This window comes from Megascapheus bottae, chromosome 18, assembly GCF_031878675.1.
Source record: "Megascapheus bottae isolate mThoBot1 chromosome 18, mThoBot2.hap1, whole genome shotgun sequence".
NCBI lineage: Eukaryota > Metazoa > Chordata > Mammalia > Rodentia > Geomyidae > Megascapheus > Megascapheus bottae.
Window position 1 is genome coordinate 17487875 of NC_143526.1, and position 25341 is coordinate 17513215.

Consider the following 25341-nt stretch of genomic DNA (forward strand, 5'->3'; position numbering starts at 1 on the left):
AACCATTATGTTCAGCCTGAGCATATCTTTTTTCCCATATATATTTTATTGAAATTAATAGAAGGGTTACATTATGTTCACCAGACAGAAGACGCATTACTTCACAAACATTGATACCCTTTCTCATGACATGGTCCCCATTTCCCTTCCCCCACCTCCACCCCTCATCTTGTTTCCCCCCTTCTCTATCCAATTTCAAATAACTGAATACCCATATATCCAATATATCAAATAACAAGGTAAAATACTGTAACAATATGAGGTAGCCAAGGGACAGCAAAAGAGAAGAGAGATAACATAGTACATTAAGGACAACAATCACTCATTATATGGCTTTTGTTTCTATATCCCGAAGGTCCTTTCATTTAGCATCATTCTAAATGGCCTTACGAATCTACATTTTGTTCTATTGTAAATCTCTGCTAGGAGAGCCCAAAGTTTCTACTGATTAGGACAAATGAGGGAAACCATTGAGCCGATGTTCCTTTGAGTCTGGCTTACTTCACTTAATGGATTTTTCATAAGTCTTTCCATTTCCTTACAAATGGGGTGATGTCATTCTTTCTGACAGCAGCATAGAATTCCATTGTGTATAAATGCCACATCTTGTTGATCCATTCAACTGAAGGGCATCTGGGTTGGTTCCATATCTTTGCTATGGTAAATAGTGCTGCAATGAACATCATTGTGCTAGTGGATTTAGTATGTCCTTGTTTCTGGACGATTGGGCAAATGCCAAAGTAGTGGAATTGCTGGGTCATGGGGGAGCTCTATGTTTAGCCTTTTGAGGAACTGCCATACTGCTTTCCATAGTGGTTGAATGAGTTTGCACTCCCACCAACAATGTAGTAGTGATCTCTCCTGGCCACATCCCCTCCAGCATCTGTTCTTATTAGATTTCTTGATCCTGGCCATTCTAACTGGAGTGAGGTGGAATCTTAAAAGTTGCTTTGATTTGCATATCTTTTATTGCTAGACATGTCGAGCATTTCTTCATGTGTCTATAGGCCATTCTTATTTCTTCTACCTGAAGATATCTTTATTTTGCTTTCAAGTTTCAAATTCATGTAAGAAAACATACAGATGTAAGTATGCTACTTTATGAAATTTTTATATGTATCTACACATCTGTATTCATAAACATGTTTTAGAGCATCATCTAAATCAAAAATTGCCTTCTTCCTCTTGATTTTCTCCAACAGGAAATAGTGTTTCTGTTTTTAAAATTCATAGGGGGAAAACATTATTATGTATTTTACTTTTAAACACATTCTACTGTCTTCAGATACTAGATAATGTGAAACTGAATTGTTTTCAGTTTAGGACTATTATAAATAACATCGCTAAAATACCTTTATTTGTATACTTTGTGGACATACATATTCATATTATTTGGATATGAACACCACAAAGAAGCTGCTGAACAATATTTTAAACTTTACTAGACAGAGAGTTATATTCTGATGCCCACATCTGTCAGAAATGTGTGAGAACTCCATTTTCTCTCTTTGCTCTTTATATGATCTTATCGTCATGACATTATTTAGTATGAAGCAGTAAGTTAAGGGCTCTCACTCTGTGTTCCCAGGTGTATACAGACATCAGGCAAGCCACCAAATATATGCACAGATAATCAACCTAAGCCCAGATGTCAAACATTCCATTGTGGGCCCAACTGAAAAAGCCCCTCCAACTCCCTAGATCTCTTCATTAACCTCTGCTTCCTTGCTTAAACCTCATTAAAACAACAACAACAACAACAACAACAAAAAAACTCCTGTCCTACATTTTTTCACACTCTGCAAACTCTCAAGAAGGTTGTGCCCTTCATTGCGCTATCTCAAAAAACAGTCCTCACCTGTGGGAGATGGAATCCAGCCTATTTCCTTCCTTTTGCCTCCATTTTCCTAACAGTAAGTGATAGTTTCTTTCTTAACCACTGGAGTGTCACTGAGAGAAAAAAATTGAGCCCCAACAGCCATCTATGCATTCTATAGCGTTGTGGGTGCCACTAAATGTGGCTATGACAGAGTAGGGCATCACAAGATATGGCTATATCAGGGGACTGGTTGCCATAAAGTGTGGCTGTGTTGCCAGGACAAGGAGTTAATTTTCCACAAGTGAAAGCTTTTCCTCAAGATGCCTGGTATCAGAAGAACCCAAACCAGAGCAATGTGGAAAAAGTTCATTCTAGAAACACCTGAAATGGAATTCCAAAAACCTCACATTTAGCAGATGTTTAGATGATAGGAAACTAAGAGAAAGAAATGATGTATTCAATGATATATTCAATGAAGTAATTGAAACCATGTGAAATTTATTAAGGACAAATGCAAAGATCTAAAATCAAATTTATAAAATTAACTCCAAGAACTGAGAGAAGAGGACATTAAACCTCTTTTCTGAAAAAAAGAAACATAATGCCATAGGTTTTAAATTCTAGATCATCTCTAGATTATGCCCGATGGATACTAGAATGGCTGGGTGGAAGCTGAGCTATGAATCACACTGAAGCAAAGGGCATGTTTGCAGTTTTTGTCCTAGCAACATTTTACTGGGTAGTTATTTCCAGCTATCCAAACAAAGACAGGATTTAACATAAGAGGAAGCGATTATACTAAGAGAAAAGTACTTTTGTAAAGGATATGTTCAGAAAAACCAACAGTTTAGGAAGAATCATGTGTTTACAATGACAAGTAAGGAAATGAAAAGATGGTTTGATGATCAGGAAATTGAGACAATAAGGAAAGAAACCCCCATATAGGTGTAAAAACATTCTATCCGTAGATGAAGTAGACCCTCCCTAAGACATAAATTCTTGAGAAAGCAAAAGAAAGCATGAAATAAATGACAGAGACACAGGACCAAAAATGTATTGTGATATTTAAGATTTTGTTTAGTGGGAAACATGATTTGATATATATTTTTTTGCCAGTTCTGGGCCTTGAACTCAGGTCCTGAGTACTATCCTTGGGCTTTCTCAAGGATAGAGCTCTACCACTTGAGCCACAGCAACATTTCTAGCTTTTTTCTATGTACCATATGTACTGAGGAATCAAACCCAGGTCTTCATGCATGCTAGGCATGCACTCTAGTACTAGGCCAAACTCCTGGCTCCATGAGTTGATATTTTTAATTCCACATATACGCCCTTTTGTGAATTGATATTAATGGGAACTCAAACTGCAAGTCTATATGTCAAATATTAACAATGAGAGTTTTGAATTGTAATGGGATATTAATTGACAGAATTTTTCTAATATATCTTTTTTTGCCAGTCTTGGGCTTGAACTGAGAGCCTGGGCACTGTGCTTGGGCTTTCTCAAAGCTCTACCACTTGAGCTACAACATCACTTCCAGCTTTTTCTATGTATGTGGTGCCAAGGAACCAAACCTGGTTCTTTGTATATGCTAGGCAAGCACTCTACCACTAGGCCAAACTCCCAGTCCCTCTAATATATCTTTTTATATTTTATAACTTGCATGTGCTAATAAGTTCATTATTTTGACACATTTTTAAAAAAATCAATAATTGCTCTCAGTAACGTTTGAGTAAAAAGTTATTTAGTGTGAGTATGCTCGTGTGCTTTCATAGCCTAATCCCATCACTTTTCCATAGTTCCTGTTCCACTTGAACTCTAGAAAACATTTGAGAAATGGAACTGATAATATCCTTCATTCTTGAATGTCTTTGTTCTTTCTCTTTGGGCCAAAGAGTACTAATGTACTCATTAATTTCTAAACATATTTCTTGAATTTGTGTCCATTTAATGAAGTTTTCCAATGGTTAAAGCATTCATTTGGGTTTTGTGAATTTGTTGTTCATTTTTACAGAGTAAAATTCTCCTCACCGTTTAAATCAAAGAGATCAGTATGTCCTCTTTGTGTGCAGGCGTTCTCTCAAACACTGGACAGGATGAATCACCTTATGTCTTTGTTTATTGAATTCCTGACTCATTCATCCACTTGCTGGTTTCCTCATCACACTTTATTATCCTGGTGTCTGTGTTTCTTTCTTACTAAACTGTGAATATTTTCAGATAGACATTTCTATATTTTCCTTTCTGGCACCTACTAAGGAGGAGCCGTCGAAAGTCTCTTTGTAACTGGCCCTATAATAACATTCCTTGTCATATGTGATTTCTGCAAAGGCTTCCGATGTGGGAGCCATAATAACTAGATGTTTCATGCAAATCACAGCTTCTCTAGGTCCCAGTTTTCATCATTTATGGGGCCAAAAGGGAAAGAACCACAGATACTCTTGTAGGCTTCTATGCCTGTGAAGTCTCCAACCTATTGGGTGAATGGATGAAACCAGCACATACAATGCTGGAAATGTAATTCCTCACCTGTGCTCTTGATTTGTCTATACATTGAAGGGCAAGAGTGGGTTTACAAGGAGTAGCAGCATCTAGTCTTCATTTCCTGTCTCCCAGAATGTTCCACATTTGATAATTTCTCAGAAGAATCCAATTAGTCAAGTCTTGCACAACAGATTGTATACTGTGTCTTCCACTATATAATTCCACAGGGCCCTGGCCCTGCTGCTAAGGTTGCACAGCTGAGGTTGGTAAACTGAGGCTGTTGATGAACACCAGGGTTTGTTTGTTTGTTTGTTTTTGTAGTGACACAAGCCCTATGTTTCACTCTGACCATGAAAGGCCATTGTAAAGCTTTTTGGGGGAGGAGGTAAAAATTTCACCTACTCTCATCACTTGTCTCTATTACAGATCTGTTTATTCTTTGTGCTGTGTATGTTCTGGCAATTATGTTTTAAAGTAGAAATACATGTATTTTATTCTTTCCCTTTTTCTAGTGTGAAATAAAAAAAATAGGGAAAAATTACAAAGCCTAACTATGAAGTTTAAGAATGATTTTGTTTTCTTCTTCTCAAAGGAATCCAGGATTTGTAGCACAAAAAGTGGAAGCTGCCAGGTATTAGTGGCTCATGCCTGAAATCCTAGCTACTTAGAAGGCTGAGATCAAAGAATCAGAGTTCAAAGCTAACCTGAGTATGAAAGTACATGACATTCTTATCTCCAATTAGCCACTACTAATTGGGAAGTGGAGCTGTAGTTCTGCCTTGAGCAAAAGCTCTATGGGACAGTGCCAGGGACCTGAGTTCAAGCTTCAGTACTGGCCCTAAATATTTAAAATAAAAATAAAGGTAGGAGATTCATGTCCCTTTGTGACCACTCTATTTGGGTAAGAATATGACTCAGGGGCTCTCTAGCCAATCTGCTTCTTATTCCCTCTTTCCAGACACTACACATTCCTTCTAATTTCCTCAGTCCCATGGGACAAGCTTTGTATTTGCTTCCCTTCATTCAATCGCCAACCTCCCCCCCCCCCACACCAAATCCTCTGCCCTAATCCCTTTTGGTAGAAGAAACAAAAGAACATAAAGGCTTCAAGGGTTTATGTATATCTCTTTCATATAGTGAGCTCAATCACCCATACTAATGGGAGGGGACTATTAGAAGAGATAATCCAAAAATCCATTCACTTTTCTTTAGAAATTGATCACATGATTGTTTCTTGAAGCCCTAGTAATTAAGTCTGGCTCAAGCTCACACTTCAGCTTTCATTAATTTGCATAAAAATTGGTCTGGGGACAAGAGTCTAAAAGGAAGCATTTCCAGGGACTAAATCAAAACTCATTCTGCAAATGGACTGTTTTTAAACAAAAGCAACAATAATAAAGCTTTATTGTTTGTAGATTATGGATGCTCAGATATTTCTAAGAAGAAAGGCTACTTCTTTGATGTTTGTCTTAAACAGATAATGGGTATTCTGCTGTCAATATTTAAAAAATTGCTTTCACTATGAGAAAAATATCCCAGATTAAAAGCAAAAGTTAATCATAAATTTGATTATTATCTAGACATTCTTGGTATTTCTCATGGGGCCAATAATATGCAATTCTGATGTAAATTATTTCTAATTTTTTGTAGTTATAAAACAAAGGCAATCTCCTTATTACTACAGTGAAAAATATATACAAATATTGAAAAATACGTATAATTTTAGAATGGATGAACATTTTTAATGCTAAGTTGCCATCTTTCTCTTAGTTATGTGTATAATAACAAGTGTACTCACATTCGTCTAGATGTACATACCTACTAATTTCTGGTTTGTCTATGTAGATACAACATATACATATTTGCACAAGTATGTCCATATATTTTTAGAATCAAATGTATCCATACATGAATCTGGCTTTTTTATTTTACATTTTGTAAGCATGATCCACTATCATCATGATTTTTAAAGTATCAGAGATTTCTAAAGAATCTTATTATTCTCAAACTAAGAATCTTCTTTGTAAAATAAAAGATGCATTGTCTTCCATGTTAGAGATAAACTTTTGAGTGCTTCCAATATTTGTCTGTATGTGTTCATGTGTATGTCATGAAACAGAACATCACAGTATTTTTTATAAACAGATCTCTTTGCATCTTTTGATAAATTTTGCTGAAAAAATGGGAGAGAAAGTTACATCTACAAGACTCCCAGTAACTCTGCTACTGTTGTATATTTTCAATTGTTCAGAGAGTGAAGACATTGTATTCCTGATTCATTTGCATTTCCTTAAATAATAAAGAACTGTGGGAAACTTTTTTTTGGTCACTTGTGGGACTTGAACTCTGGGCCTGAGCATTGTCTCTGAGCTCTTCAGCTCAGGGTTACTGCCCTACCTCTTGAGCCACAGCACCACTTCTGATTTTCTGGTGGTTAACTGGAGATAAAAGTCCCATGGTATTTACTACCTCGGCTAGATTTGAACAGAGATCCTCAGATCTCAGCCTCCTGAATAGCTAGGATTACAGGCATGAGTCACCAGCGACTGGCTTAGAGGAAACTTTTAATTGAGTATTACCGTTTCTTCTTTTGTGAATTATAATTAAGAAACCGAGATTTCTGCCTATATTTGTCTTTCTTCTTTCTTATCTGAGCTTTCTCATTTTTCTTCAATAAGAAAATGATCTGAGATTTAGGCCAGAATATTTTTGCCCAGAAATATTCTTTAAAATTTGATTATAGCCTTTAGTGATCATGTCAAAATTTATATGTTCAATTTTAAGCATTCCCCTTTTTATGGCAGATACTCATACATATGTGAATATATCATGTATAGTGTATAAAGATCTATAGAACATGCACATATGTATCAAAATTGTTTCACTGCCCTAAATATCTTCTGTGTTTCTGCTGATCCATCCTATCCTTTCAACTCTCTAAAACACTGTGTCTTTTTAAAATTGTACCCATAGTTTTTCCCTTTCCAGAATGTCAAATGCCCCAAATCATGTAATTATATTTATTTTGGTGTTGATCCTGGAGCTTGAACTCAGGGCCTAGGCACTGTCCCTGAGTTTTGTTTTCTCAAGGCTGGTGCTCTACCATTTGAACCACAATGCCACTTCTGGCTTTTCCTGAGTAGTTTATTGGAGATAAGAGTCTCACAGAAACTTTCCTTCCTGGACTGGGATAGAACCACAATCTTCCATTCTCAGCCTCTTGAGTAGCTAGAATTAAAGGCATAAGCCACCAGCGCCTGCTTTGGAATATTATACTTTATGAGCTTTTTCATCTTGGCTCTCTTCATTTAGTAATATTCATTTAAGGATATTTTTTTCTATGTATTTTCATAGACTGATAAGCTCATTTCATCTCAGTTTCATCTCTGCTTTTACTGGAGTCTCTACTGGTATAAGGAATGAGGTTGGGATTCAGTTTATTTTACCAAATGGCCAACTAGTTGTCTCAAATGACATTTATGGATGCATCTATCTTTGGAATGGCAGTCAGAATATGTACTGAGATCCCAGATCTACTTGAGTCTATTTCTAAACTCTTCAGTCTATTTCATCGATCACCCTGTCTATTTTTACAGCAGAGCTACTCTGTTAATCACAGTTTTTAAACATTCTAAGGTCATTTTTAGGTGATTTGTTCTGTCATTGTTGATAATACTCTGTGAATTCCCCATTGCATTTCCAACAGATTTGTATTTGCGTTGTGTTGTCACACCATGGGCAGATCCATCTCTCTTAGATTTAACGAGAGTTTTAAATTTTCATCAGTATAAAATGACCAACTCTTTCTTATATGAGACTTCTGGCTAGAATTCTTACTAAACAGGTTTTAACTAAGTTCGTCATGTTTTGTCTTGATGTTCATTTCCAAATGTTTCTCTGTTCTAACTTCATCCTTTTATGCTTTACAAATATATTGAATTTAACTCAATCTGAGTAGTTCTTAAACTAGATAAAGTAAACAAGTTATCCTTATAGATACAACTATCTTCTTGTATTTCTCCCACCTCATTTTTACATTAAGCTGTGGTTATACTGCTAAGTTATATTTTATTATTTACAGTAACAAACACATATCTGTGCTTAATATAAATTTGGGGGGAAACTTAGAAAGTAAGATACTTAATTTTCATTCTGTGATTATTTAATTCTATTTTTGCAAAAGCTTTCTTCTTGTTCTCTTTCTCTACCTCTTTCTTTACTTCTTGGTTTTTGAGACTGGGTCATGTTATGGAGCCCAAGTTGTCCTTGAACTTGATATCCTCCTACTTCCATCTCCCAAGTGCTGGGTTTATACCTATGTGCTCCTACTACAACCCCATGAAGCTAATTTATGTTGTTTGAGCCAATCGCGTAAGGTCTTTACCATTTTTTCTGAGCCCCTCTTTCTTTAGGATGACCCAAAGTAGAACAAGTAATGCCTGTACTGTACTGTACTGTAAGGATATAATTATAAGCATAAATGATCTGAATCTTTTATAAAGGTGAGAAATTATGCTTGCTCTTTGATTCAGAGGAAGATAATTCTACTTCTATATTCTGAGGAAATAAGCAAGCCTGTTCTTCACTTCAGATGAAGACGCTGTCTTCCAAGGTTCTTTGCTATATAAATATACGTGGCAAGATTAATCAGAACACAAGCAGTCAATGCTTTTCTTCACAAGATGAGCAGGAAACTCAACAGAGGTATAGAGAATGGTCTGCAAATATTTCTTTACAAGCCTGGTAATTTTGTTACTTCATATTGTATGAGGTGAACTTAAAGTCTTATAAATATTCTTATATTTAATTCTAGTACACAATAAAGTTACTAAGAGCAAATTTGATTCTTTAGAGTATATCTGTTGTACAAAGGAGACAAGAATAGCATGATTCTATACCTCATTTTTCCCTCATAGCTGAAGCAAAACTCTTCTGAGTTCTCTGTGAAGTTTCAGATTTTCCAGTCTGGCTCCGTGGCAACAGGCACATTTATCAGCCCTGTATGAGCTGCAGCTGTCATTTGGTCAAGTCTTCTTTTGGTGCTGGTATCAGGGCTTGAACTTCAGGCCTAGGCACTGTCCCTGAGTTTTTCTGGTTAAGGCTAGTGCTCTTTGAACCACAGCTCCATTTCTAGTTTTCTAGTGGTTAATCAGAGATAAGAGTCTCTTGATATTAATTAAATGCCCTTGAGTAGTTTCCTCTCGTACATGTTTGAGGTAGTATTCTTCTCAAAATCCCTAGAATATTTCCTCTATGGAGCACTTTCCTATTCAGGATGCTACCAGGCAAGCTCTACTTCTTTTAGCTTCCAGGGCCCTCAGTTCTGTCTTAACAGAGGGAGTTTCTTAGTCTGTGCTCTTCCTTGGTATTACCATAGCCTGGAAACTCTCCAGGTAGTCAGTCATCTGGGGCAACCACAGGTTTATCTTGTTTCCTGACATTTGGGAAACGAGAGAGAGAGGGAGAGGGAGAGGGAGAGGAGAGAGAGAGAGAGAGAGAGAGAGAGAGAGAGAGAGAGAGAGAGAGAGAGGGAGAGGGAGAGGGAGAGGGAGAGGGAGAGGGAGAGGGAGAGGGAGAGGGAGAGGGAGAGGGAGAGGGAGAGGGAGAGAGAGGAGAGAGAAGAGAGAGAAGAAAGAGAAGAGAGAGAGAGAGAATTTGTCCATACTGGGGCTTGAACTCAGGGCATAGCTACTGTTACTTGTCATTTTCACTCAAACTAGCATTCTACCAGTTGTGCTACATCACTTCCTGCTTTCTGCTGGTTACTTGGAACTAAGAGTCTTACAGACTTTCCTGCCAGCATTGGCTTTGAGCCTCCTGAGTAGTTACCATTATAGGTGTGAAAATTGGTGACTGGCTTAGGAAACTGAATCTTAGTTGATAGTTTTACCTTCCATGACACTGAGAAAACTTTAGGACATGTGTATGCGTGTGCACGTGTGCACATGCACGAGCGCCCGCGCACACACACAGACACACATATATATATATTTATCTAATTAAATAAATGCATTTGTTGTGGAATAATTTAATGCTATATCTTAACTCCTGCAAAAGGCATTGTTATTATGATCATTAGTGATCTGTACTATCAATATTTACTTAGACTCATTCCATAATCATTATTTATCTTGTTCTTAATTCTTTCGTGTGTCCCTAAGTACTTGGATTTAATATTTCTCTATTAGTAGAATACCCAGAATTTCTAGTGATGAGCTGCACCTTTTCTACTGAATTATCTGTGGTTAACTTGTATCTGTGAAACATGTTTTTTGGCTCCTAGTTGATTCTCCCCGGTTGATCGCACTTTGGTTATACTGTGTTTTTATTTCCATTATATCTATTAGAAAGTCAGCTATCAGCACAAGGGATTGTTTAAAGATTGCTTTTTAGATGTTCAGTTTATCTTTGGCTTTTAGCAGTTTTGCTCTAATAGGTCTAGTTTGGATTTATTTTTATTTATTCTGCTTAGAGTTCAAAGAGCTCTGAGAACATTTGGCCTCATGTCCTCAATGTAGGAAAATTCTCACTTTGTTTTCTTTAATCTTTGCATTATATCTTCAGTATCTTCCAAGTTTCTATAGTGATATTACTGTCCTATTTTTAGGTTAGGCCTATTTTTTTGTGCCTAACATTTTGTTAAACCATAGATCTATGCATTGAATTATTATTTTGAATTATACCATCAATTGCTCCTACATTTCTTTTTCCTTTTTCTTTTCCATATTCAGGTTTCAGTTAAAATTTTCTATGTTACTTTTATCTCTTTGTTGTATGGTCAGCAAGATTGTTTCATGCCTAATATTTTCATGTCATACAGGCTTCCTTCTCTCACCTTTCATGTTGACTCATTTCTTTTGTTTAGAAATGTTTATGTGTGTGCTATCCATATTTCACAAATTCTTTTTAAATATTGTTTGCAACCTATAAGACTCTCCTTTTCCTCTAGTAAATATTTGATTTCTTTTCAAGTTTCTTGGAGGAACTAGTAGTCTGGCCTAGTCTTGTTTAATTTGAAGGCAGAGATGATCTGAAAGTGAACAGCAGGTAGAGCTACTGCTATGTCAGTCCTCTGGTTAAGGTGGGTTCTACCCAAAATGCACAGCAGCTATCTGGGTCTCTTGTCCTTTAACCAATAGATTTCAGATACTTTTTTGCAGAATCAGAAAATATCCTAAGACAAAACTTCTAATAGATTTCAGATACTTTTTTGCAGAATCAGAAAATATCCTAAGACAAAACTTCTAAAATTCTGGCCTCTCTTTCTAGAAAATTTTCTCCTCCTAGAACCTGGCCTGACAGTTTTTCATTGCCTTGTTTGCTCTCTGATGCTTTTAAACAATCTCTTGCCCTCATGTAGGCCTGTATTTACATACAAAATATTTGTGAATAATTTACTATATACCCTATATAGTGTTTATGTTATACATATGTATATGATATATGATACATAATCAAATTATATATATGAATATATACACATATTGCCTTGTCCAGTTTGTCTAGTTGCTTTTAATGAGATAAATGGTCTGAATTATTTTGACTTCTGTTACTGAGTGTAGTTACATCTTACTTTGTTTTTGTTTTTAAATAAAATATGCTAAATATTTTAAAGCTGAAAGAGACTTGATACAAATCTCGAAATAATGATTTTAATGTGCTCATACATTCAATTAGTCCTTTACTTCATAATCTCTTTCAATTATGCCTTTCCCAACCTTGAATTTTTACTATATTTATGAGTTATTTTGCTGTATTTATGAGTTACTCCTGAGTATAGTTTCATTAGTTTACTCAGCAAAGGATACCTGGGAAGCCCATTTTCTTAATCTTTGTAATCCTGAGAAAATATTACACTTGACTTTATGCATGAATATTAACTTCACTAAATATAGAAACTGTTTTTTCGATCTCTGAAGATGTTACTCCATTTTCTCTGAGCATTTAGGTTTGTAGAGAAGGGTTAAGGCTCTCCTGATTCTGGTGATATTGCTTATAACCTGATTTTGACTTTCTTGTGTATTTTAAAAGCCTTCCTTTATCTGTGATCTTGGGAAATTCCATGAGGCTATGTAGGTGTCTGTTCTTATTTGAGTTTTCATTATTTTTGCCTATAAATATAATGTATATTTCCATGTTTGGGGCAAAGAGGGTGGTTTTCATTAGCAAAACTTTTTTTCTCAAGATTGTTTCATTTCTATTTGTTGTATTCTCTCCTTATTAAAAAAATCTTTTTGTATTCCAAGAGTATGTGGATCCAATCTCCTGGGTTTATTCTCCATATGTCTCACATTTATTTTCATTCTTATCATATATTTGTTTCAATAGTTGCCTATCCCAGTGCTTATAGAATCTAGTCAGGTAAGAATAATAAAAGTGAATGAAGCCAGCCTGAATAAAAAATAATGAGCGGTGAGAATTGTGAAGGGCAACACACTCCCCCACCCCGCACCTCCCATTCCAACCCCAAGATGGCAGCTACCAATCAGCCGGCATTCAACATTTACACAATATTATCAGAATTCCATTTTCCCCCAGAAAAGCTCAAATCTGTTTTCTGAGATATAATATTTCCAGTACAAAAAAGAATCCCTGAAAATGTTCTCATAACTTACCATTGGGATGGTCTTGGTCACACACAGAATGATCTGTTATTTCATCATCTTTTATAATATTGTCACCCTTTGCAGAACCTGACAACAAACAAGCAAAACTTTTAATGAGCATTTTGTAGGGGGCAGGGAGAAGAGCAGGTTCTAGCATTAACATGGTAGGTTTATGTGTGGGGAGAGAGAATTTCTTTAAAAACATAAGCATGAGAACAATCAAATGTCTTCATGAATAAATCATCCTTTACTCAAGATATCGGCACAAAGCTTTCAAAGATAGAGAATTTTGTTGTAGCATCTTTCTTTTTTCAAGAGAGAAAACATTACAAAGCAAGCTTCATGCATCAGTGAAAGCCTCAGAATTAAAGAAAAGGATATAAAAGGAAGGCAAAATAGAGAAGATTAAAGGCATATATAATTTTTCTGTTCTTCATGTTGCCAGTACTAGAATCATCCACAGATGGGAGTCTGAGTCCTTGAAAAAGTCAGACACAATCCTTCAGAAATCCAGTGGGAATTAAGATCCCTTTTCTTCACACTTACGCCAGTGGCCTAAGAACAACAGGGAATGCTGACCTACTGTTCCAAGCAATGTCATTCCCTCCCTCCTGTAGTACTTCTTCGAACTGTGGAATCAACATAGGCTCATCTTTTCTTTCTTCTATTTTCTTTCTTTTGTTATATTATGCAGAGCATAGTGCACTTTACACAGGAAATAACGTGGTTAAGATTTCATGATGATAGACAGACTTGCAGATTTGAGGGTCTCCTTGAATGTTCTTTAATAAAGAATTAAAATGAGCCAGCCTGGGAATGGAACAGTAGGAGTACAGAAATTTACATGTATTGATATAAAACAAAATAAAGTGGGTGACACTGTTCCAAAAGAAATGTACTCATTTGTTTGTCTTGTGTAAATATAACCCCTTTGTGCATCAGCTTTACAATAAAAAAATTTAAACACACACACACACACACACACACACACACACACACACACTAAATAAAGCCTGGTGCCAGTGGCACATGCATATAATCCCAGCTAATCAGAAGGCTGAAATCAGAGAATCGTGGTTCAAAGCCCAGCCTGAGCATGGGCACAAAAGTCTTATCTCCAATTAACCACCAGAAAAATGGAAGTGGTGCTGTGACCCAAACTCCAGGCTAGTTTAAGCCGCATGACTGACTGAATAAAGAAATAAATAACACCCTCCAAAACAACAAAAAAAATGAACCAACAAGAACAACAAAAAACAAAACTAAATAAAAACAGTGTCAGATACTTCTGAACTTAAGACTCCAAGGAGCCAGTTGGAAACGACCAAATCTGCGCTCTCGAAGCTCATGAAACTGATTGACAGATTTATTTGTCTTTCTTAGGGCTTGAATTCTGGGCCTGAGGTTGCTTTTGCTTTTTTCGGTCAAGCCTAGTGCTCTATCACTTTTAGCTACAGGGCCACTTCCAGTTTTCTGGTGGTTAATTGGAGATAAGAGTCTCATGGACAAATACCACAACTTGTTGATCCACTCATCAACTGAGGGACATCTAGGTTGGTTCCATATCTTTGCTATGGTGAATAGTGCTGCAATGAACATTGTTGTGCTAGTGGGTTTAGTATGTCCTTGTTTCTGGATGGTTGGGTAAATGCCAAGTAGTGGAATTGCTGTGGTATTTGTACACAATGGAATTCTATGCTGCTGTCAGAAAGAATGACATCGCCCCATTTGTTAGGAAATGGAAAGACTTAGAAAAAATCATATTAAGTGAAGTAAGCCAGACTCAAAGGAACTTAGGCTCAATGGTTTCCCTCATTCGTCATAATCAGTAGAAACCTTGGGCTCTACTAGCAGAGATTTGCAATAGAGCAAAATCTTGATACATAAGGCCATATAATGTGAAGCTAATTGAAAGGACCTCCAGGATATTGAAACAAAAGCCATATAATGAATGATTGTTGTCCTTAATGTACTATGTTGTCTCTCATCTCCTTTGCTGTCCCTTGGTTATCTCATATTGGTATAGTATCTCACTTTGTTATCTGATATATTGAATTTATTTGTATTTGGATATTTGAAATTTGATAGGGAAGGGAGGAAAACCAAGACGGGTGGGGAGTGTGGGGGGGGGAGGGAAATGGGTACCAAGACATGTGAAAGGGTATCAATGTATGTGAATTAATGCACCTTCTATCTGGCAAATATCATGTAACCCTTTTACTAATTACAATAAAAAAATTAAAAAAAAAAAAAAGAGTCTCATGGACTTTTCAGTTTGGGCTGGCTTCCAACCGGGATCTTCAAATGCCAGCCTCCTGAGTAGCTAGGATTACAGATGTGAGCCGCTTGCATCTTATTTTGCTTTGTAATGTAGCTAAGAGGAAAGTAATTTAAGGATATCTGGAAGTTATTTGCTTTGGGGCTATGGAAAATATATGAGGACTTCAGACTTATTTAGACCTGAACTACTACAAATTGATTTCATATCTTCTGCGTTTGCACCTTTCTGTTGAGTTTTAACTCCCTATGATAACCAATGGACTCTAAAACAAATGATGCTGAGTTTCCTTTTCTTTCCCTATTCTTGTCTCTCCTCACTCCCTTTCTCTCCCGCTTTGCTCAACATTTGGAGATAGCATCAAACTATGGTTCAGAATATTATGAAAAGGTTTATCTCTTCAACATGCCAGAAGCAACAGTTTTTGATGGACAAGTGAGAAACCTGGGTAGTTAACAATGTGACTCAAATTTAATAACTAGTGAAGCAAATATACACCAAAGTGTATGGTTTTAATTAACTGTAAATAATTCCCCTAAGGTAAATATTTAATTATCTCCACTGTTTCCAATTTTTTTTCTTAAGACTGACAATAAGTTTAAAGGTCAAAGTTTGGGAGCAAAACCATGCACAGACGCATTTTGCAAAATATTATCTCACTAATGCCAAATTGGTTTAAACTAGCTCCCATTAAAATATGCCTTTTAAAATTTCAGAGCTTGCATGTAGATTAAAAAAAATAAAACCTTCAATCTTTTTTTTCCCCTTCACTGACACAGAAAATAATGAACAACAAAAAAAAAACTAGGTATGCCTGGGTAAATGTTAAGTTTGGAAGTATTTTAGGTCTTCTTGTTTATAGAAAATCGTATCATTTGACATGTGGTCTTACACAACATTTATTCCTTTCAACATGTATATTTTAGGGTTGTCTAAGATTTTATTTGTATTAGAAATTTACTCACTTAGACTAAACAATAGTCTATTATTCTTCCTAACTTACTCATTTTGTTATTTTACTAAATATTACTTAGAAATATCTGTTTTTTTGTGTGTTCCTTTGAGACAAGGTCATGTCATGTAGCCTTAGTTGGGTTGGAAGTTGTAATTCTCTGTTCTCAGCCTATCTAGTTCTGGGATTCTAGGTGTGTGCTACCACGCTCAGGCTCAGAAACATCTTTTAAGAGATGTTTCTTTGAGTTGACAAAGTAGTAGTAAGTTGAGTGAAAATTATTTGAAAAATTAAATAACTGGGTCACACCTTTTTGGTTACCCATATATATCTTTAGCAAATTAGTCCTACTTATTTTCAGTTTTCTTAGCATGTTGTTTTCACATTACTAAGGCACCTTCTGAGATTATAAGCTCTCTATAATCTTATGTAATGGGTTTAATGTACTTTTTTAATTTATTCATCATCAATGTGCACAATTATTTAGCACCACTAAACACAACATTGTACTTAGATCAGATATCCTGATAATAGAAATAAAATATAGGAAAGGCTATCTGACTTAGACATAAATATGTATACACCAATGTCCATGTTTTGTGTGTGACTAAGATTAATATACCCCAAACTTACTTAGTCTTGTATGTGTGCCTTTTCTCCAGAATGGATTCAATCTGCACATTTGTCAATAAAGTAGGATAAAAGTTATAAGCTCTTGACAGCATCCACAAACCAGGTAGCTGTGGAAGATTCTATCCTCTAAAGTCACTCTACTAAAGTGGCTACTTGAATTCTGGGCCTCATCAACTGTTAGAAGACTGGATCCCATTCTTTATATTTAAATCATATAATTTGTGTGTGTGTGTGTGTGTGTGTGTGTGTGTAGAACAATCATAGCTGTATTCTGTCTATAACTATGTACAAAAATCATTCATAAAGACAGAAGGAAATATATGTCCAGTTGTTATGATCTGCATGCTTGTGATCCTCTCCACAAAGGATATGTTAACATCCTAATGTCTAAAGTGATATAGCATATGGGCATGGAACCTTCCCCAAGTGATTAGGTCAAGAACATGGAGTCATCATAATGGACATTGGTATCTTTACAAAAGGTGTCTTGGAAAAATCTCCTCTCTTCTTCCATCACATGAGAATATAGCCTCAGAAACACTGTTCATGAACTCAAAAGTGAGCCCCTACTAGCCACTGAATCTGCCAGTCCTTACTTTTGGCCTTCACATGCTCCAAAATTGTGGGAAATAAAGTTATTTTGTTTACAAACTATTCTGTTGATGAAATTTTGTTATGATAACCTAAGTAGGCTAAGCCAGTAGGGTCACTAAATTCCTTAGAAATTCTATATTAATTCTATAAGCTACCATAAGAAATGTAGTTGGATATATTAAATTCTTGTAGCACCTTGGGTTTGTATTTTTTTAGTATTAAAACTTATCATTTGGCAATATTAAAAAATGTAAAGCAGTTATCACACCCAACTCCAAAATTCAATGTATTTTTTAATAGTAGAAGCCAGAGCTAAATTTATATGCAGATTCTGACTTTCAAAATCTTTAAGGTCAATGTCTTACTTAAAGAATTTTTTAAATGCAAATTTTAAATCAAATTTTGAAGTCTAGTCTATATATAGATGTGCTTTCAAGATGAACAGGAATGGAAAAAGAAACATTTTCCTAATTTAAGAAGAATTCTCTCTCATTTAGATAAGTTATAAAAGGTAAAAGAATATTTAAAATGAAATTGAAAACTTCATAAAACAGAATTTTCAAAACATGTACCTCTTTTGATGTAGTCAGTCATATATATCTACATGGAATGTGTATGTGTAGATTAAGGCTGTAGTGAATATGATGGAACTGTTGGATTTTTTATGAGCACAGACAAAACCATGAATCAAAAAATGCACTATCATTTTCCAAGGTGCAACTAGAACAAATATTGTTAACCTTGGGAGTTCCCTTTTTAAAAGATATACACAATGGCTTTTATATTCACATATTCATTTTCCTGAAAATAGTTTGTATTGCAGTCTCATAGGAGTCCCTGACCTCAGCAAGAATAAAAATAACTATAAAAATTAATATCCTATTGCCTGTGATGTGAAATTGCCATTTTTGCAGAAGACTTTCAGGATTGTTTCTGAGGAATTAGCTGTCAAGTTTGATACCCATTCAAGACTTCCTCAATAATGGAAAATTCTGAATTGTTAAAGATGGATTTGACTTGAGAAATAGATATTAGATTTTGGGCTATGACTACTAAATGACTTCTGCTGTCAAAATACAGTGTCCAAATCAGACATAAACAGAAGGCTTAAAACCACAAAAAAAGCCCAGCATGGTAGCTAAGGCTAATGATCCTAGCTACTTAGGAGACTGAAATTTTTGGGTTGAAGTTAGAACTAAGCCTGAGCAGAAAATTTTGTGAATTTTTTCCCTAATTAACCAGCAAAAAGTCTGAATGGGTCAAATGATAGAGTGCCAGTCTTGAGCATACGCTGGCAAGACCCTGAGCTCAAGTCTCACTAGCACGAAACAAACTAAAGTCACAGAGGATTAACTCTCTTGAAAACAGTTTGAAGCTAGAAAGTCTACAAAATGCTTCTCACAAAATCGCTAGCCCCTGATTTCTGATGATGGTGGTAGATAATTATTTTGAAGAAGCTTTCATGTATTGGTATAATATATATGCTGTATATAAAATCTGTATTTCTTTGTCAACAGGGTATAAATTCTTATACATAAGAACCTGAGTATTATCTAAAAGTTGGGTAGAAGCAGTTGTTTGGCTTTCTTTTGATTCTTGCAAACTGATTTGATTAGATTAAGCAAACATCTGTTCTGGCCTGCTTACTGGGATCTCTGGCTTAGTATGTAATATAGTTTAGGATAAAATATTTCTTCCTCCATTTGAATGAAATGGATATGGTTAGCTGCAATATACTAAGGTCTAGGCAGCTGTTTATGGTCCTATGGAAAGTTTGTAATAGCCATGCCGTAATATATGGAAAAGAGATCTTGAGTATTCACATGAAAGTTGGTGATCTGAACAGTTCTTGGTCCCAATGAAGCTGGATATACAAGGATGAACTATATTTACCTGAAAGGTAATTCACATACTTAGGAAGTACATGGTTCTGGGAGTGAGGAGCCCCAACAGAGCAATGGTTGGTCATTTGTCTTCATTATGCCCTCATTAACCTCCATTAACAGGTGGCCAATAATTCCCCAAGTTTTGAAATCCAGGGCTTAACAGCCTTTGCGGTGTGAGTAGAGAAGTCACCATTGCAGACAACCAGCTTGCTTTCTAGTAGAAAATCCATCTCAAATTTGAAATAATGAACATGAGTAAAATAGCATGCACATTCTTTCATCCAAGGCAATATTATCTTTTTTCTGCAGGTTGTCATGGAAAATACAAGTCAAAGATTCCGTCTTTTCAATGTGATAAATACGATGCATGCTAGTTGAAGATTGTGATGCAGAATTTAGAACCACAAGCTTTATAATGCTATAGAAATCTATCGACGTTGCATAATCTCAGCTTCTACACCTAGGAATGGATCTTGTTGACCTAGGTGATCTAGATTATCTTTTTTTTAAGGTTACAATGTTAATCTGCACATTTATTCAAATTACTTTTTGAAAATTCCTCTCTGTAATTGTTCTTACTTTTCCTTTATTTTTTTTTGGCATTTGAAAAATATTTATTTTGTAATTTAATTATTGTCAGGGTGATGTATGGGGGTTACAGTTACATACATTAGCTAGTGAATATATATCTTTTCAGACATTGTTAACTCCTCCCATTTTTCCCACTTTCTCTCTCCCCACACTCCCCAAGTTGTAAAGTTAATTTTCAACATATTGTCCTTTGATTACCAGTGTTACATTGGTTTATAATCCAATAGCGATATGATTCCCAAATATATCATAGTTACTGACAATGTAGTTGTCTAGGCAAAAACAAAATTCTCCAGTAATTGTGAAAAATAAATGTATCAGTGGAGCACACTGGACACTAACCAGGAGTTTGGCCTAGTGGTTAAAGTGCTTGCCTAGCATGCACGAAGGCCCGCATTCGATTCCTTGGTACCACATACATAGAAAAAAGCCGGAAGTGGTGATGAGGCTCAAGTGGTAGAGCTCTAACCTTGAGAAAGTCCAAGGACAGTGCTCAGGCCCTGAGCTCAAGCCCAGGACTTGCAAAAAAAAAAAAAAAAGAGTCCTTACTTTTCCTTTATTATCCACCTGCCTGAGTTGCATGGTTTCCCTGAGATTTTTGTTGTCTACTTTTGAAAGGAAGATTAATAGAGGAGGAAGTACAGTAGCTTGCCACCAGGGCCTCCCTGGCCATCTTTTTTTTTTTCTTTTTTATTCAGCAACTGGATTAAGAGTCATCACAATACAAAATGGAACAGCTGGATAGGAAGCAAGATAGTCCATGATGGAAAAAGAAATGCTTAATTACCTTTTCCATCAAGTTAATTTTTCCCCTTTGGCAAAGCAAACAAAGGCAAAGCTGCTCTTGTTTTTGGTTGTCTGTGACTTAGATCTTTCATTATCCTTGACCTTGTCCTTCTGACTCCTTTTTGATCTTTTCCTCTATATTCTGAAGCATTGCACCACTGTTTTTTTTAATATTATTAAAAAAAATTAAAGCCAAACCACAGACATGCATGAACTGTAGTTATGGCTCTGAATATAAACAGTGGAATTCTGTTAAGTAGTCCATTTATATTAATAGACATATTATAAAACATTATTATGGTTAATAACTACTAATGGTTTAATATTGTACGGAGGATTGATTCCTTCCTGAATCCATTCAGATATCAAAATCAGCAGATGCTCAACATAAAATGTGAAGTCCATAAAATGCCATAATATTTGCCTATAATCTATGTGTAGCTTCCCACATACTTTAGAGATTTTGTTACTTATGATAAGTAAAAATACTTCTCATGTCTCTAACATAATATAGGTATCACATACAGTATAATACCTGAGTTACCAAATAAAACACAGTGTTATAAACATGTTTATAACAGCCAGATTGGGTCTGGCTCGTTCCATCTTGGCCACATGGTGGATGGTAGAGTCTGGCATCTTGTCTTCATAGTGGGGGAGGGTGATGGGTGGGCCTAAATCCCTAAAGGCAGGGGTGGGAACTTGGATGATAGGTTACAAAAGCTGTCAGTCCAGTGCAGGACTCCAGATAACCCTTTCCCATGACAGGACCTTATTTAGGCCTAAACCAGCTCAAGAGCCATTGCAGTATGCCACCTGTCTCCATGTTCATGTCAGATCTTTTGTCTCCTGGCTCTTTTGTGGTCACCCTGGCACCCCATTTCAGCTTTCCATTGGAGTTGAATTGATTTGTTGATCTTGTTTTTGTTCTGTCTTTCCTCTCTGTCCTTCACGGCTTACTTTCCAGGCTGATGGTCTTTGAGACAGGAGTCCCCCATATAAGTTACTGGCCTTTTAAAAAAAAGTCCTGATTCAACCTCTCAAAATGTGGCTTTTCTGTTATCTCACCATATGCTGTTTAGGAATAATGCACTTGTTCAATAAAATGCAACACTCTCTAATATTTTAGTTCTCAGTGGAATTTACAAGCAAAGAGGTTCTAGATTAGGAGAGGCAATTACACCTGAAAATTGCTAGGAAGTTGGATTTTCAGTGTACAAAAATGTGATGTAATACTTAGGTTATTTAGCTTCATTCAATTGTTCTGCAACATAGACATATGCTATCGTTATCTCCCAAAGGGACAAGTATCAAAGGCTGAGTCTTCAGTTGGATACTATTGGGAGGTGGTAGAACTCATAAGGGGCAGAGCCTAGGTGTTAGGTCATTGTGAGTGTGTTTTCACAGGAGACTGTGGAATCCTGGCCCATTTCCTTCTCTCTTTTCACACTGGCCACTGAGGAGAACCAACTTTGTTTAGTACATATCTCTGCCATGCTATGCTACCTTACAGCAGGAGATTCAAAAGCAGTGGTGCCCACTGACCATGTATAAAACCTTCAAAACCACCAGCCAAAGAAACTGTCAAAATCATAAACTGAGGAAACTTCTTTTCTTAGTAAGCTGCTTATCTAACGTATTTATTACAGAAGTAAAAAATGAATACAATGTAACAATCCAACATATCACATGTACATCTTAACTATACACAATTCATTTAAAAAAAACTGGGACAGGAATTTGGTCTAGTGGTAGAGTGCTTGCTTAGCATGCGCAAGTTCAAGGACAGTGGTCAGGCCCTGAGTTCAAGCCACAGGACTGGCAAAAAAATATTCATTTATAGTTTGGGTTAATTTGATATAATAAAAGATTCATGAGATACATGGAAGATACTTTTCCCTTTGCAAAAGTGATAAGGCTTATTGTAACTTTCTGAATAGTCAGAGCTTGGCTGGAGTGACTCATTTGTTTTATTTCATAGAGAAGTTGAGGTGGTAAAATCTGTATCCAGATTCATAAAACATCACTCTCAGTTCATGTTGTTTTCCACGTAGCTGATATATCCATTACCATCTTCTGCTAAGAACCAAAGATTACCAGAAGTCAGGCAAAGACTAAATTATATACAACCTTATTGGATCAAAAGTCAACTTTCTAAGGAATTACACTATTTGAATTCCTTAGAAAGACAAAGGCAAAGTTAAACAAAATAAGCACCAAGAAGACAGTGCTTGAAAAGGGTGAGATGGAGTCAAGAGGCAAGGGGTAGACAATGAAGAGAAGAGGAACAAATACAGTCAAGAATTTCAATGCATATATTCTACAAAATTAAGAAGAGGGGGGGAAGCAGTGGGTATAAGAGAGGTGGGTGAGAATTTTAAAAGGGGTGTCATTGACCAAGATGCATTGCATTCTTAAATTGCTTTGTTAAATGGTGACTCCTTTGTACAACTATGTAAAGAAAATTTTTAAAAAATAAGAAAAGAAGAAAAAGAAAAAAAAGTTTTTTAAAAAAAAAAAAAAGAAAAAAAAGTTTCTTGCAAATGATGTAAAGTGAAATATCCAGAGTCCATAAACATCACCTAGACCCTGTTTTGGGAATGACTGATTCTATGTGAACTTCAACATCTTGGATGGCTTCTTATGAGCACCTATTTCTTTCTGCCAACTAGAAGCATCCACAAACTCATCCATATCTAAAAAGAATGGAGTTCTAATCATGGATTCCCATTTACCAATGTACTTATTTTTCAATTTTTTTCTTTTCTCTTTACTTTTTCTCCAACCCACTGTATATAATTCTACCTTATGGATTGCTCCACAGTTGTCAGTTTTATAAACTCAGTCACAGACTATTTCACTATTGTCTGAATTGTTTGATATTCAAACTACGTCCATTTTTTGGCAATTCTATTTTGTTGTAAAAGAGGTCTGAAGTTTGGCTGACTCCTGTGCTTTGTCTCATTCCTTTCCCAACCATTTCTGAGATCCAGGGAGGATAGACAAATGAGTACAGAAACAGTACACAATAGCTAGGCCTATGGCACACATATCCCTTTGGATTTTCCTCAAGATTACAGAAAGTTCTGATTGTGGGTTGCTCTCTGAGATGCTGATTAGAACTGTTACTTTGAATGGACTAGAAGTGCCCAGCAGTTAATGACCAATTCCTGATGCCAAAGGAAGTAAATACCCTTATTTCCTCAACCCTTACAGAGATAACTCTGGTGCATTCTTTCTACCACTTTGAGGACTAGAATCCCAGATTTCCTCATCAGAAACTTGCTTTCTAATATCCCCCATTAATGAGCTTCTCTTCCCAGTCCTATTTCTTCATGGTTCATCTATGCATCTTGCCCCCCAGCCCCTTCAAATGACCCCTTTGTTCTCCATCTTTGTCTTGGAATTTGTTTTTGGGGAATCCAAACTAAAACAGTCCAAGTAGTCGCCATTTGGATTCCCATAACTTACCAGTAAAAATAGGAGTGATTTAAATTTTTTAAAAAAATTCTTTATGCCATTGATATTGGTTTTCTTTTTCTTTTTCTTTTTCTTTTTTTTTTTTGCCAGTCCTGGTCTTGAGCTCAGGGCCTGAGCACTGTCTTTGGACCTTCTCAAGGCTAGAGCTCTACCATTTGAGCCACAGCACCACTTCTGGCTTTTTTTCCATGTATGTGGTACCGAGGAATTGAACCTGGGTCCTCGTGCATGCTAGGCAAGCACTCTACCACTAGGCCAAACTCCCGGCCCTGTTATTGGTTTTCTTGATCCTGGCCATTCTAACTGGAGTGAGGTGGAATCTTAGAGTTGTTTTGATTTGCATTTCTTTTATGACCAGAGATGTTGAGCATTTCTATAGGCCATTTTTGTTTCTTTTTCAGAGAAGACTCTCTGTAAGTCTTTGGCTCCTCTTTTAATGGGATGGTTGTTACTTTGGAGATTAGTTTTGGAGTGATTCAATTTTTTGAGCTGTTGATATATTTTAGATATGAGGCCTTTGTCTGTTGTACGGTTAGTGAACAGATGCTGTAGGAGATATGGCCAGGAGGGATCACTACTACACTGTTGGTGGGAGTGCAAACTCGCTCAACCACTATGGAAAGCAGTATGGCAGTTCCTCAAAAGACTAAATATAGAGCTCCCCTATGACCCAGCAATTCCACTACTTGGCATTTATCCAATAGTCCAGAAGCAAGGACATACTAAATCCATTAGGACAATGATGTTCATTGCAGCACTATTTACCATAGCAGAGATATGGAACCAACCCAGATATCTCTCAGTTGATGAGTGGATCAACGAGATGTGGTATTTATAACAATGGAATTCTATGCTGCTGTCAGAAAGAACGACATTGCCCCATTTGTAGGAAAAAATCCTATTAAGGGAAGTAAGCCAGACTCAAAGGAACATAGGCCCAATAGTCTCCCTCATTTGTCATAATCAGTAGAAACCTTGGGCTCTCCTAGCAGAGATTTAGTATAGAACAAAATCTAGAGACATTAGGCCAAATCATACGACACTAAATGTAAGGACCTCCAGGATAAGGAAACAAAAGCCACAGAGTGACTGTGGTCCTTAATGTACTATGTTATTGCTCATCTGTTTTGCCACCCCTTGATTATCTCATATTGTTATAATTTTTCACCTTGTTATCTGATATATTTTATATGTGCTTAATTGGTTATTTGAGATTGGATAGGGAAGGGAG

At 36.2% G+C, this 25341-nt stretch overlaps 1 protein-coding gene across 1 annotated transcript in view; it reads right to left on the reverse strand.

Moving 5' to 3' along the window:
• Positions 1-25341, reverse strand: part of Macrod2 (mono-ADP ribosylhydrolase 2) — a 1707616-nt gene that overhangs the window by 64026 nt on the left and 1618249 nt on the right. Inside the window, exon 14 of the mRNA XM_090352924.1 lies at positions 12920-12997. Coding sequence (XP_090209050.1) covers positions 12920-12997 — 78 coding nt within the window. The remainder of the gene's footprint in view (positions 1-12919; positions 12998-25341) is intronic.